The sequence below is a fragment of the Rhamphochromis longiceps genome, linkage group LG8, assembly GCF_057381845.1.
Source record: "Rhamphochromis longiceps isolate RC_006_pf linkage group LG8, R_longiceps_female_GT1.1, whole genome shotgun sequence".
In the NCBI taxonomy this organism is placed as follows: Eukaryota; Metazoa; Chordata; class Actinopteri; order Cichliformes; family Cichlidae; genus Rhamphochromis; species Rhamphochromis longiceps.
In genome coordinates, this window is record NC_140564.1 from 35,375,353 (window position 1) to 35,391,276 (window position 15,924).

At 44.5% G+C, this 15,924-nt stretch overlaps 1 protein-coding gene across 1 annotated transcript; it reads right to left on the bottom strand.

Moving 5' to 3' along the window:
- Positions 1–14,483: 14,483 nt before the first annotated feature.
- nog3 (noggin 3) lies at positions 14,484–15,924 on the bottom strand. The gene has a single exon (XM_085415401.1). The coding sequence runs from the start codon at positions 15,599–15,601 to the stop codon at positions 15,020–15,022; it is 582 nt and encodes a 193-aa protein (XP_085271527.1). The 5' UTR covers positions 15,602–15,924; the 3' UTR covers positions 14,484–15,019.

Here is a 15,924-nt window from a genome sequence, read left to right on the forward strand (position 1 = left end):
TTTGTACTTGTAAGTTAAAAGTGACAGAGTGAGGGAGCAGAGAGGTTTACACTTCGGATCTGTAACCTTAACAAAAAAAATGTGTAACCTGTGTAAATATTTTTTAGACACACACAAATTCTCATCTACAGATGCACAAACATAACGTTTCTTTAGATATTTTAGTTTACAAAGTTCTAAAACTACTACTCAGATTTACGAGCACAGTTTGACTCCACACTAATGAACCTAACAGCTGATTGCTGCCATCGTGGAGGGAAAAGTCTGTATGTTTGTTTGAACTGCAGGATCATCCTCGCAGTTTAAAGTTTCGTCTGTACTGAGCACGCTCAGGTCGAGCAAACAAACAGCTGCTCGTTGTCTGCATATAAACACTCCCGCCTCACCTCTGGTTTCTCTCTGTCTTAAACACAGAGAGCGTCAGGTGTTTGTCAGGAAGGTGTTCAGGTATGAAAGTAGGTCAGGCCGAGGTCCCACGCAGCTGAGACCAAACCAAAGTCAGGATGAGGCTTTGATGATGTCGTAAATGACACATTGATTTCATTGGCTGGAAGCCCCTCGAAGCTGGCGCAGGCTTCTGCACCCTCTGCTTCTGCTTAGAAAGGAAGTGACGTCCTTCTCGGCGCTGTCACTGACTGTCACAGCCAGCGGCTCCGAGGCGTGGCTTCCGAGGTGTGAAGCCACGTGAAACCACGCCACTATGAGTTGGTTTGTTTCTCGTCCGAAAATCCTTTTTGTTCAGTCGCCCGATAAAAAGATGATGGAAACCGTCCGCTCGGTTTTTCTCACATCGCTGAAGCGTCTCGGGCCGCGTCACGGATGCGTTTTGGTGCTACGCCGCTTACAGCACAGTCCGACTACTCTGGCGTCCTTCAGGAGGCTTTGTGTGCTCGCCTCCTCAGGTCTGATGGGTGTCTAAACGGGGTCTGGACTCACAGGTGGACAGCGCCTCTCCGGTGCCTCAGGTTTCCCCCTCACAGCAGGACTGTTGGACCGCCGCTCGGCGGGATTAGCTCCAGGAGGACATTTGTGTTTGTTGGACGTACGTGGCTTCTTCCAGGGCAGCATGTTTAAAAAAAAAGAAGTTTCCTCCAGCCGTCGTCTTTCAGTTCTCTTTGGACCAAAGCTGTTACGAATGTGTGTCGTTCTCAGTGTGGTATCGACAGTGTTTCGTGCACTACGTGCAGTATAAGCTCATGAGACATCCCATAATCACTTCTATATATGTACATATATATATTTAGCAGTTTTGTACCATTTGAAACCATCGCCGTGTCTTTTGGAGGTGAAATATGTGTTAATTTATATTTGTAAATATGTCTTTCATGTGATATGTAATGATCTATGGGTGCTCATTTTGGCTTTTAGCGTCACGCACCTGTAGCCTGAAATAAACCGGAAGCACCTGAAACTTCACGGCTCGCTCGGTGTGTCTGTGCGCTGCCGTGTTTCACCACCAGGTGGCAGCGCTGCACAGAGAGCAAAGTGGATGCAGGTGCTCGCTGACGGTTGATGACCAGGAAAAGTTTTAAATGAATGCAGTTAACAGGAAGTTTGCAGGTCATACGTAGGTCATATGATGTCACACCAGTGACATCATCAGGTCACATGAACGGAGCGTCCAACTGAGACAAAGCACTGTTGATAAATCAGCTCCAGTAATAATGTGATAAACGCAGAATTGATTTTTCTTGTGTTAAAAATGACATTAATTAACCTGTAAATAAAATTACATATTAATAGACTGTTTTAAAAATATGTTTAAAATAAAAAGCAAATATTTTAAACATTTAAAATGAATAAATTATAATTAAAATGTTTTTCAAAACAATATTAAAAAGATCAAAATAAAACACCATGAATAAATATTAGAATTTAAAAAAACGCCTTAATTGTGATTTAATAATAATTAACAGGGAATGTGATGAATAATTAAAAAAGTCAATTACAAAGTAAAATACTGAAATTAAAAAAGTTAAAAATGATTTTTGTAAAATTGTATTTTAATAAGCAAACCAAGAGATTTCAGAAACTATAAATAATGAAATCAAATCTGTTGTCAGGTTGATGCCACAGCAGCCATAAATAAACGGTTTCTTCTTTATGTTTAACGGTGACTCTTTAAGGAGAAACGAGAGTGAAGCACATGATCGTCGTGGTTATCGTTCCATTAACATACAAACTGGACTGATAACTTCTCAGTTCTCACAGACGTGTCGGCTCAGACTGTAAAAATAGGAATTCAGTTTATTATTTCTAATAAGTAACATACGTTTTAGTGTTTCGCAGATTCTTGAAATAGTTGTTTTGATTTTATGACAATAAAAATGGTAAAATTTTAAATATAGACATAAATATAATACAGGTAGCAGGACCTCGTCAATGTTTCTTCATTTATTCTGTTTTTTGTACTGAATTTGATAAAAAGGTGTTTTACAGGCGCAGCGCCTCCAACTGGAATCAGCTGAAAAGTCATAAACACGTCTTTAAAAAACCCGAGATGATATTTCTGAGATGAATTTTAAACGGTTTAAGCCAGGGGTCCCCAATCCCAGTCCACGAGGTCCCTGCAGGTTTTAGATGTGTCCTTGATCCATCACAGCTGATTTAAATGGATAAATGACCTCCTCAACATGTCCTGAAGTTCTCCAGAGACCTGATGATGAACTCATCATGTAATTCAGGTGTGTTGACCCAGGGTGAGATCTAAAACCTGCAGGACACCGGCCCTCGTGGACTGAGATTGGGGACCCCTGGCTTAAGGCCTCAGAGTTAATCATGAGGGGGCGTGGTCAGATAGGCCACACCCTAATCGTGAAACTGACATTGGGGTAAAATGATGCACAGAGACAGATTTTATATCGGGCTGTGGACGAGTTCATTTTAACTCTGTGGGTCTGACTCAGTGTGGAGCCTCCAGTGGACGTCAGGGGAACTGCAGCTTTGTTTCCGTCACTTTGAGCTTCCAGGTTTTCATGAAAAACTCCGAGCTTCTGTTTGGGATTCACGCAGAAACAAAACACGACAGCGAGAGACGTCAGATTAATGCAGGCGTCACACACTGATGTCTGCAGGTTGCTGTGTGTGTGTGTGTGTGTGTGTGTGTGTGTGTGTGTGTGTGTGTGATTTATGGTCAGAGCCGAGCAGAGAGGTGGAATTTTCCCAAAATATGTTTGAGTAAACTGCTGGGAGACAGCAGCCCTCACAGCTCGCTGGTGTGCATGAACAATTTGAACAGTGTGGGGCAGTGTAACACCACCCCCCCCCCCCCCGAGCTGCACGCTACAGCAATGGAGGACGCCGCTTCTCTCCGACTCCTGGTAATGCAGCTGTTGTCCTGAGGACTCAGAATGAGACACCTTCACTCACAGGTGGAGAAGTTATGGTTAGTTCACTGATGGAGGAGCGCAGGAAGCTACACACCACTGCCCCCTTGTGGCTGCTCCTGACGCTACAGTCGCATCCAAATAACTGAAAATGAAAAATATGAAGTTATCATTAAATTTGTACCTGAGCGCGTTATTTATTCTAAACGTTGGACACATTCTGTTTAGTCAGAAATCAAATAAATAAATCAAAGTAATATTACATGAATAACATTAAGGGTTATGAGAAATGTTAGAAGTAAAAATATGCTAAAAAAAAAAAATTGTTGAATAAAAACCTGAAAAAGACTCTTCAGCAGCTCTGTGTCTGCAGACGGAGGCGTCTCCCTGCTGCCACAAATACAGCCAGACTGCCATCAGCCTGCTGCTGTGAGACATCCAGCAGCTGACCTTCAGCGATCATCTGCATCACCCCGCCACGACCCGAGGATCTGACCTCTGACTGGAAGACCCTGACTGTGTTTACTCTGCTGACACCCCCCCCACACACACACATATACTCAATGACGCATGCTGCCTTGTACAGTATGACCTGTACATGTCCAGAAACCTTGGAAACTCCTCACGCTGCTCCACCCTTTTCTCTGAGTGGGAGGTGCTCATTCTCATTCCTAATGCTTCGCACTCAGCTGCAAACTACCCCAAGCTGGAGGTCGCCATCTGATGAAGCCAAGACAACCACATCTGAGACCAGAGAGTCCAACACGCTCCACCCTTGGCTACACCCAGATTCTTTGAGAAAGGAACCACCAGGAGCGAGTCGGGCTTTGCTGAAAACCCAGCAGAGGCTAAACACTCGTGATCAGCTTGTGTCCTGCTGTGCTCGGGGCTGTGATTGGAGGATCGGTGCTTCGTGCAGTCTTTAAACCAGGGGTCCCCAATCTCAGTCCACGAGGGCCGGTGTCCCTGCAGGTTTTAGATGTGTCCTTGATCCATCACAGCTGATTTAAATGGATGATTGACCTCCTCAACATGTCTTGGGGTTCTCCAGAAGCCTGATGATGAACTAAGCATGTGATTCAGGTGTGTTGACCCAGGGTGAGATCTAAAACCTGCAGGACACCGGCCCTCGTGGACTGAGATTGGGGACCCCTGCTGTAGAGGAACTACAAACATATTCTTGACTACACTCGATGTAGAATAAAGTGCTGCAGGAAGCGTCTGCCTGCTGGGAAAAAGGAAAACAATTCAGGAAATTCCAGAAATGGAGGAAAAAATGTGTCGACTCTAAAACAGAGAGAGACTCTGCACGTTTGTGACATTTTATATAGAAATGAAAGTATATTTCTACAGCGTGAGTGTCTGTGTGCTGCTCATCGTCTGTCTCTGGTTACTAATGTTGTGCTTACAGATTTTACACACTGACACGTTTGTTGCACCACAGGCAGTCCAGCACGGCACGCGGACTGCGGTGTACGCGTCGGCTCCTGGCAGTCTCCTCTGAACATGGGGTTTATGACGTGTGGGCGGGGACGCCGGCGGAGGCCGGGCCAGCCGGGTGGGTGGCCACAGATGCCGACTGTCTCCTCGCACTGCAGTGAAACCCTTCAAACACGTGGGTGTGACATCCGACATCTCCCACTCATCCCACCTGCAGTCTGTTTTCCAGGCGCTCCGTCTCTGCTGCACAGACTCAGCGTGACTCCGAGTGAACTCATCATTTATGTAACTGTGCCACAAAACACGGCCTGAAATCATGAAAACGCGTCAGACATGGCAGATTTATTTCACTTCGTTTCATTGAGCTCATGTTTGGAGGACGATGGGCTGCAGACGTGTTCCTGTTGGAGGGTTTTCACGTTCAACTGATCATTTGAAACTTTGCGTTTTTGTGCCACTTTCGGACAGAAATGTTTCACGAACATTATTTTACTTAATATGTGATTCAGATCTTCACAGTGGTTTAGCTGTGGTCCGTAGAGCTCCTCACATGGTCCAAGACGAAGCACCACGTCTCAAAGCTACCGCGGTAAAGTGAGCCGTCATTTGTGAGCCGCGGTCAAGCCAGCCGCCTCCTATCCGCCGCATAAATTGCCTTGCGCTTTTACACCAGTCTTTAGGGTAGCGCCTTTTCGCTTTATTGTCAAAGGAGCTTGCAAAGAAAAGCGTCTGGACTTCTTTAAGTTACTTGAAGACGTTTCACCTCTCATCCGAGAAGCTTCTTCAGTTCTAAGGTCAAATGGTGGAGAGTCCCAGATATAAACCTAGTGGGAGTTTCTCCCCACAGAGGGACAAAAGGACCCCTGATGATCCTCTAATCGCCTGAGCCAAGGTGGGAAACTGGGTGTGGGTCCCAATCAGCCAGAGTTTCGGGTGAGTTCATTGTGAAACCTGGCCCCACCTTATCATGCGAATTCCTGAGGTCAGATGGCCCAGGATGTGAGTGGGCGTTAAGGCGTCTGGGAAGGATCTCAAAACTGGATTATAGATGGCAGAGAGTTTCGCTTTATATCCTGATTGAAAGCCTAGACCCGCGCACACGTGCGCGCGCACACACAAATTACAATGGAACAGCCCAATACAGCCATCGTGACAGTCTGGTTGCATATTCAAAAATTCATTAAAAATCATTCTTAAAAGTTGATGCCAAGCTTTCAGCACAATCCTCTTCTGGGACACCTACTTTACCTCTGGGCCAGGTTTTACCCAGATTTACTGTAATATTACTCAGAAATCACAGTAAACTCATATTCAGTGCAATACAGTCAATACACTACAATTATGTCTATTTCACAAATTCATTAAAAATCATCCTGAATAGTTGATGTCCAACTTTCAACACATTCCTTCTCTGGGACACCTACTGTACCTGTGTGCCATGTTTCGTCCAGATTTACTGTAAAATTCCTCAAAAATGAAAGGACATTTATATGCAATTCAATACAGTCAATACAATTATGTCAAATTCAAAAATTCATTACAAATCATCCTGAATAGTTAAGGTTCGATTTTCAACACATTCCTTCTCCGGGACACCTACTGTACCTCTGTACCAAATATCATCCAGATTTATTGTAATATTACTCAGAAATTAAAGGACATGTATATTGAATTCAATACACTTACTTAAATATTGCATCATATTCAAAAATTCATTAAAAATCATCCATAATAGTTGATGTCCAACTTTCAACACTTTCTTACTCTGGGCGTCCTACCGTACCTCTGGGCCAAGTTACATCTCAATTCACTGTAATCTTTATCAAAAATTGAAAGAACAATTATATGTCAATGCTGCTGTGTGCCTTTCAAAGTGACACTAAATAACAGAAGGCACATCAGGGAATAATCCAAAAGGCGGATTTATTAAACAAAATCAACATACAAAATATCTCTAACCCATACTACATAACCTAAAAAGAAACAAAGGGACACTTAGAAGCACAAGGAAACAATACTGAAAGGGCAAGAGACACAGTCCAAACATAATCCACAACTAAAACGCCAAAAGAACAAGTCATCCCACATAGCAGACGGGTCTTGCCTGGATCTGGTGTCAAGCCGGCACTGCTGGCTGACTTCTGGCATGGTAAGATGGCACTGTTTATGTGATGGCATGCCACATTTGGCCTGATTGGGTGAATGTGACATGTTGTATAGAGCACTTTGAGTAATATGGGTGAGTAAAAAAGTGCTGTATAAGAATCAGTCCATTCACTGTCTGAACAGAGTTTCGTCATGTTACTTTTACACTATTATGTTCCAGCACATGTTGTTATTACATGGCTTACATGGCTAAGGTACACATTAGGCTGACATCTGGGGCCAGAGCTGAAACTGTTCTGGGCCAGCACAGGGCCAGCAGTGTGTCTGCAACTGGCCTTGTGCTGGCTCATGTGTGGGCCACCTCTGGTAAACCAGATCTGGGCCACCATAGGGCCGTCATTCTTTGCGGTACGCAGGCCATGTGTAAGCACATTGTGTGGGACAGATCCAGGCCATACCAATTTTGCTATGTGGGAGGAAGTATGTAAAAATAGAAACATCATAAAAATGAAAATGAACATAAAGTAAAATGTACTGAAAAGAACATCAGTATGGCCATCATTATTTGCTTGGAAAGTCTAAAGTTCCATGGCTTTGAACAGCCAGAGAACGCAATGCCCAGCTTAGAGCGACTAAAAGTAACTTCTTTTAACATTCTGTCATTCTGCTTCTATATCAAACATCCACTAAAAATAGTCATTTGAAAAAAATATTCGCCACTTTTCATCAGTTTGGGTTCCTCTGTTTATAGCAATTTTTAGAAAAGAACCCAATACCTTTGTCACTATACAGTTGTACAGTGAGATACAGAGCATCTCCTACTCATTGCAAACATGCTGGGAGGGTGGCTCTATCCGCCTTAGTGCAGCTGCTGTACCATACAGAGGGTTGTGCGGTCAGCTGAGCGCACCATCCGCTCCGAGCTCCCTGACCTGCACTCAATCTACAGCAGGCGGTGCTGGACCAAGGCCAGGAAGATGGTGAAGGACCTCAGCCATCCCAACAACAGACTGTTCTCTCTGCTGAGGTCAGGAAAGCGATTCCGCTCCCTGAAGACCAACACAGAGAGACTGAGGAGGAGCTTCTTCCCGCAGGCGATACGGTCTCTCAATCACACCACCACACAGTACTGACCCACACATATGGTTCTTACACACACACTGGACTTTCTGGACTTTGGTTTTGCACAACACTGGTCACTATATTCTTCATTTCCGGTTAATACTTGTACAGCTGCTGTTATTGTGTATATATTTATTTATATTTAGATTTCTTCATACATTCTTATATAGTTCTATATTGTGTATTGTGTATTTTGTTGTACAGTTATTTTATTTTCAACTTTAATTTATATATTTATCTTTATCTTATTCTTCCCAGTTAAATTTACCCTTCATTCTAATTTGTGTTGTACAGTTATTTCATTTTTAACCTTAATTTATATTTTATTCCTTCCTAGTTAAATTTACCCTTTTTAATTTTTCATATTTATTTCCTATCTTATTCATAGCCTTTTCCTTTTTTGTTTTCTTTAGGTCACGAGCAGTTGTCCAAGCATTTCACTACATATCGTACTGTGTATGACTGTGTACGTGACAAATAAAATTTGAATTTGAATTTTTTGAATTTGAATACTGTGATGCAGTAAGTTAGTAGGCTCTCAATGGGCGAGTTGTGGAAGGGTGAGCTGTAGTCCACAAAGAGCATTCTGGCGTAGCTCTGCCGCTGTTCTAGGTGACTCAGCACCGAGTGGAGGGTGATGGCATCTTCTGTGAATCTGTTTGCGCGGTATGCAAACTGGTGGGGGTCGAATTCTGGGGGGAGGTAATCCTTGGTGTGCTGAAGGACTAGTCTCTCAAAGCATTTCATGATTACGGGTGTGAGGGCCACAGGGCAATAATAGTTCAGGCTGGTGATGGGAGACTTCTTTGGTACTGGGATGATTGTGGCTGATTTTAGACAGGATGGGATGGCTGCTTCATCCAGTGAGAGGTTGAAGATTCTGGTGGAGATGAGGGTGAGCTGGTGGCCACATGGTCTTAGCACTTTACCACGTATTCCGTCTGGACCGGCCGCCTTCCTGGGGTTCACTGCTAGGAACACACATCTGACATCGTGCTCCGTTACAGTGAATGGAGCGGTGCAGGAACCAGGTGAGGATGAGGATGGGAGCAGGGCTGAGGCAGATGAATGCTGCTGTTGTGGTGTTTCAAAGTGGGCGAAGAAGCTGTTTATTTCCTCTGCCAGCTGCACACTCAGGTTTTCTGTTTTCACAGTTCTGCCTCTGTGGTTTATGATGTCGATTATTCCCTGCCACACCTCTCGTGTGTTGTTGCTGGACAGGTGGGACCCCTTTTCAGGTCAGCTCGAGCAGACCTGTACAGAGCTCTGTCAACAGACCTAAAGTCGGCATTGTGGGCTTTGAGGAGTGTGCAGACCTCGCCGGTCATCCAGGGTTTTTGGTTTGGGAAAACCTGAATGCTTTTGTCCACAGTCACATTTGCAATACAGAACTTGATATAGTCCAGTACTGATCCTGTGAATGTTTCTAATGCAATATATTAAACTTTACCAATGTAACGCTGCCAAATCAATTTTGAAAATATCTGTGGATTTTGTATTGAAAAATGCAGGTATCTTTCAGATTTATTTTTATGTTATCAAAAATGTATTAAAAGTATAAGCATGAAAAATTACAAGAGTGCAATAAAAAATATAACCAAACAAGCTTAATTTACAGTTTGAAATACAGAAGATAATGAAAATATATAATAATCCCCATATCCAAGTATCAAGACGTGTAAAAACAATTTACATTCTTTCCTCAGTTTCTATTAATAAGACTTAAATTTACATGAAATTATTCAAAATTATATACATTATTCATAAGGAGACAAAGAATTCAGAAACAACATGGAGAATGTCTTGATGCACGCTCAATCATCCAGGTAATTAAATCCCTAAAGGTTGATTCTGTTCATCTGGACGTAGCGTTTTCAATGGGAGAAAAGTTTTGTCACTCATCCAGGTGACTTCTGCAGTCTCAGCTGACTGCAGGTTTCCCTAATCTTATAATACTAATAATAATAATGGATTCCATTTATAAAGCGCTTTTCGAGACCCTCAGAGCGCTTTACAAATCCACTATTCATTTACACACGGGTGGAGGCAGCTACAGTTGTAGCCACAGCTGCCCTGAGGCAGACTGACAGAAGCGAGGCTGCCATATCGCGCCATCGGCCCCTCTGGCCAACACCAGTCGGTTTTAGATGAAGTGTCTCGCCCAAGGACACAAGGACCGAGACTGTGGGAGCCGGGGCTCAAACCGGCAACCTTCCGATTACAAGACGAACTGCCAACTCTCATTATGCAATGTACTGTTTAAAAGAAAAACCTTTTTTTTTTGCCTTGACAACATACATTCATCTTCATTTCAAATAAGTAGTTATTTTTCACACAGAGAGCAATACCACTCTCCAGCCTCTGCTGTCCAAAACTCTGTATTCATCTGGAGGCACTGTGTGTGAAACCACTTTAAATAGCTCTCATGCAGGAACAAAGATATTGTATAAAATGAAGTGAGGGAATGGAGCTATAAATAGATTAATATGGAGATATGAAAATAAACTTATATATAGACATAGGAACACAAGTTTTAACGTTAATGTAATATAAGCATACAGGTGTCTAAGCAAACATTGTGGCATACAAAGTGAGAGTGCAGTGAGTCATGTTTATTCCTGTTCAGTATGTGTCTGACACAAGTGGATGAATGAAAAAGTCTGACAGCAGCAGCAACCACAGACTATGCCTTCCTGATGACTTTCTATCTGTTTACATCTTTTTCTTTGATGCCTGTATCCCAGCTTGAAGAGTCCTGGACCCTTTTTCTAGTCAGTGGGTGTGTGGGCAGACAACTCTGGCTTGTCACCCAGTTGGATTTCCTGGTATTTGTAAGATGGCACTATCTACAAATCAGGACACATTAACTATGATATTAAAAAATGACATGATGACATAGTTCTTGGTCAGTTTACCAAGCATTTCTCAGCTTTGTTCTTTATAGTTCTGTTCATCATATCATTGCTTGTGAGTCCTGGATTATTTGATGATATGTTTACATTATGTATTCTTTTGTTTTCAGTTCCATGTTGCTTTTAAGTGTAGTTCTTCTTCAGCGTTCCACAAGTGGATGGAAGACTTGTGAAAACACTCTAGTGTTAAAGCCAGTCTTGTCTTCATGTCTGAAGTACATTATTCTATTCTATTCTATTTATAGTAAGTAAGTAAACTTTATTTATTAAGCGCTTTTCGCAGACAGGCAATCACAAAGCGCTGTACTTTAATATTAAAATATTAAAATAAACAATAAAATCAATAGACATTATACACAATGTAAAAGATCAAATGTAAATAATGTAAAAAAAATAAAATAAAATATGTAGATCAACAAAAGGCTTGTTTGAACAGAAGAGTTTTTAACTGTTTTTTAAAAGAATCCACAGAGTCAAGCAAACGTAACTGTAGTGGTAAACTGTTCCACAGCCTTGGTGCAACAGACTGAAAAGCTCCGCCCCTTTTGTCTTCAATCGTGTACGGGGAACAACTAAGAGACTCTGAGTCTGTGAGCGGAGATGACGAGCGCCAAATCACAACAACAGTCACATAAAGACACTTTATGTTGCTGGGTAAAAACGCAACAATAATACAAAGAAAACCCCAACAATTTAAGTACCCATATGAGCTAACATTTAGTGTGAGTGGGAAGGAAAAACTCCATTTGAAGAGGTAGAAACATCTGGCAGAAACAGGCTCAAGGAGAGACAGCCATCTACTGTGACTGGCTGAGGTTGATGAAAAGGAGACAGGACAACATACACACTGTGCAAGAGATATTAACTAATGATTAAATGCAGAGAGGTGTAGAAACACAGAACGAGCAAAGAAGGAAAAAATTCATACATGATGGGAAGCCCACCGTTCCTAGGCTTATTGCAGCACAAATAAGGGAAGATTCAGGGTCACCTGATCCACTATAACTGTATTATTTGTCAAAACGGAGGGTTTTAATGCTAATCTCAAAAGCAGAGACGGGTGTTTGTCTTCTGAATTAATATAGAATAGAATAGAATAGAATAGAATAGAATAGAATTCAACTTTATTATCCACAGAAGAGAGGTCTAAGAGATGAAGACTTACCGTTCAACCTTAAAATTCTATAGGAACCACAAGTACACCTAATACTCCAAAATTAAAATCTGGATTTCATTTTTTTTCTTTTTCTTTTTTTTTCTTCTTTTGTGTCCCGTTTGGATCTTTAGCATCAGAATTGTTGTCTTAAGGCCAAGAAAGATGCCAAGCGGATTTATTTTACCAAGTGGATCATCATAGCCTTGCCATATTGGTCCATTTGATTGACCTTTATTATAATTATGAATTTATTTTATTTTCAGTTGCTACAAACGGGACAGACATGACTGGGGGATAGGACAGGGAGAAAGAATGAAAGAAAGAGAGGGAGAGAAAGAAAACCAAAGGGGAGAAGAGACGGTGAGAAGGAGGGGAAGAAAGAAAAAAACAAAACAAACAAAACAAAACACCTGGGTCACCTGTATGGAGAAAAAAACAGAAGAGAAAGCAAACAACAAAGAGCAACATAATAAAAAAAACGGCACCATCACAATAAACTAGCTAGCAGTAGATATCAGTAGATACTAAATAATAAACGATATTGTGCAGCACGCAAGATAGACAGCGCACAATGTGCTTTGAGGCAGCAGCCAAGAAAGGTGTAGTCCGCGTCTGTGAATACCCATGTGTACACCTGTGTGCACACCTGTGTGGATCAGCATGCTTGCATTCCAAAGGTTTCTCCATGTAACAATCTGCTAGAGGGTGTGGGGGGGGGCCACAGCCCCGTCCTCCAGGGCATGAAGCAGGTATGGAGGAGATCAAAACTCCAGACATCCAGAGGCCCCCAGAACACAAGAGACCAAGGAAGACCAACAGAGGGGCAGCTGCGCCACTGTCCCAGAAAGAGCTGAGGAGAGCCCCAGATGAGGGCTCACTCAGCAGCCGCGGAGCAGAAGCCAGGGGGGGTTGCAGTGACGCGCCCGTGAGCTCCGCCGGCAGCCAGCTGTGCCTGAGTGACCGAGCCCCAGGCCGAGAGGCCGGGGGCACCCCACCTCCGAAGTGGCCCGAGCGAGCCCCAGGCTCCAGGCCCCGATAAGCGGCCGCCAAGGAGTGAGCCGGTGTGAGTCTGGATTTCAAAGCGAGTCAGTGAAGACAAGCAAATATGCTGTCTCTTCATAGTCCCTGTCATGACTCTCTCAGCGGCACTTTTGATCCATCAATATTAAACAATTATTAAACCTGGCCCAGAGGTACAGTAGGTGTCCCAGAGAAGGAACATGTTGAAAGTTGGACCTCAACTATTCAGGATGATTTTTAATGAATTTTTGAAATTTCCATAATTGTATTGGCTGTGTTGGGCTGTTCCATTGTAATTTGTGTGCGCGCGTGTGCGTGTGACTGTTCGCGCGCGCGCACGTGTGCGCGGGTCTAGCCTTTCAATCAGGATATAAAGCGAAAAGGCGCTACCGTAAAGACTGGTGTAAAAGCGCAAGGAAATTTATGCGGCGGAGAAGAAGCGGCTGGCTTGACCGCGGCTCACAAATGACGGCTCACTTTACCGCGGTTCAAAGCTCAGGGTCACTGATTGTGTCAGTGGGTCCGGGAGGTTTTTCAGTGATCTGCGAGCTCCTGGACTGATGCTGTTTCTCACATTTTTACTGATTTCCTTGGTTTAAAGTCTTTGTGCTACGCAAACCACTCAAACTTGATGTTTTCTAATATTTCGCAGTGATTTACAGACACAGGTCTTTCGCAGCGACCGCACAGAGAAGCTTCTCGTCTCTGAGCCGCTGCTGCAGGTTTTAAACTGAAACTAAATGAGCGTTAAATCGTTTGGATCAAAGCTTCTTCCTGCTCTCAAACATTTTACACTTTCAGCTCTTTTGTTTTTGAGGATTTGCTGTTTTTTCAACAATACAAAGTTTTTTTTATTCCAAACTGCATCCTGACATCACCCTCACTCACTAATGTTTTCAAAGTTTTTCAGGATTTTAGAGAGAAAACGGACATAAAGACAACAAACAATAAAACTATACCAAAGGTTCAGACTGAAGCTGAATGCGTGACGTGAATCTGATGAGAAGTCGCGCACGTATTTCTGATGGACAATAATCAGCTGGATTTATAGAATTTAATCTTTCAATCTTAATCTTCAACCTACAGGAAGAACATAAAGAAAATCTGTAGCTGTTCAGCAGCAGCAGCGGCACAGGTGTGCGCTCCACCTGAATACGTGCAGAGGAGAGCCTGCTGGAGCCGTCCACCGCCCCTCCATCCTCCCTGCTGCCTGTGAGCGGAAACTCTGGTTTAAATAACACGATCCCACATTATTCATGTTAGTTTTAACTCATTCGTACCGAAACGACGTTCTTGTCTTGCTCAGCGATTGTTTCGTGAACAGGAAGCGTTCAGCGTCTCTATTAAACACAAACATTTAAACACAACACAGATATAAAACTGCTAAAACGCTGCCACCTTGTGGTAAATGTGTTTATTTCTCCAAAGAAATGACAAGAATAAATCACTGATAATAAACGATAATAATTTTCTCGGTTACATCATTTAGCTGGAATCTGCAGGTTTTCCTTTAACAAACATTTCCACCTTAAATCAAGCAGAAAAAAACACGTAAAGTCACCTGAATGTGACAAATGTTCCTGCGGCGCTGCTCGTTTCCACCCATTTGTACTTTTCTGAGGACATAAAACAGATTCTGGATCTTTTGCATTGATCTTATTCTGAGCAGACTGACTCCACGTGGACCCGCAGGCGCGCGCCGGTCTGTGGATCCGCAGGCGCGCGCTGCGTTCAGGGTTTTGGCTGCTGTGACAGAAAACATTTTACATTTCTTGCAAAAACAAATTTGACACTTTTTTGTTTCTCGAACAGAAGGCAAAGTCAAACACGTGATTTTACAGGATGCCGTGATGAATAAATAAAACCAGTCTGTTCTCTGCTGTCCACGCCTGTGATGATGTCACGTACAGGTGTGATGCGGGTGTGAGTGGAGAGTCTCAGCTCGGGCAAGCGCACTTGCACTCAGATATGAGTGGGTACTGCACCGGGATCCACGCGCACCGGAGCGCGTTCCTGCGCCGGCAGCGCCACCGCAGCAGGGTCACGTGCGCGGCTCTGGCGGGCGTGCACAGCATGCCCTCGGGCACCGAGCACGAGCGCTTGTTGGAGCAGCTGCCCACTTTCACGTAGCGCGGCCAGAAGCGCGCGCCCAGGTCACTCCAGGCGTGCTGCACCGGGCACGCGGCACGCGCCCACAGCCACTGTTGCAGCCGGCGGCGCAGCTTCCGGCCGCGCGGCGGTTCCGGGACCCCCGGGGAGTCCGGGGGCTCCTGCGGCGGGGATGCGGACATGAAGCGCGGGTCGAAGCGGGCTCCCAGCAAGCCACGCAGCTCCGTGACGTTCAGGTCCCGCTCCGTGGGGTCCAGCGCTGGGTCCGGGTCCTCCTGCAGAGCCTCCACCGGTAGACCGTCCCCGGGGACCGGCCGCAGCAGGAAGCAGTGCTGACACGCCCCCTCCTCCGTCCCAAAGCCTACGGAGAGCACGAGCGCCAACACGGCCAGGAGGGAAGAGGGCTCCATGTCCACGAGCCACACCCCCACGCAGGTATCCAGAAAGACCTTAGCAACCGTAAGAGCGCGCGGGGCGCAGAGACTGGTCCGCGCAGTCCGTGTCCAGGTCCACGGCGCGCGGGACTCCACGCGCGGTCCGCATGCTGCTGCTGGTTCTCCCGAAGCCCGAGTGAAGCCTCCGCTCGCTGCAGCCAGATATCCTGCAGGGTGCTGATGTCATCCACGCCGGGCCCACCCCCTCCCTAGATACTCCAAGTTCACGCACAAGCGCGTGACCGCGAGGAGGAGGAGGAGGAGGAGGAGAGGAAAGCACCAGGAGGAATCCACGCGTG

Excerpts from the sequence above, each read along its gene's own strand:
- nog3 (XM_085415401.1), bottom strand. The coding sequence starts at position 15,601 with ATGGAGCCCTCTTCCCTCCTGGCCGTGTTGGCGCTCGTGCTCTCCGTA.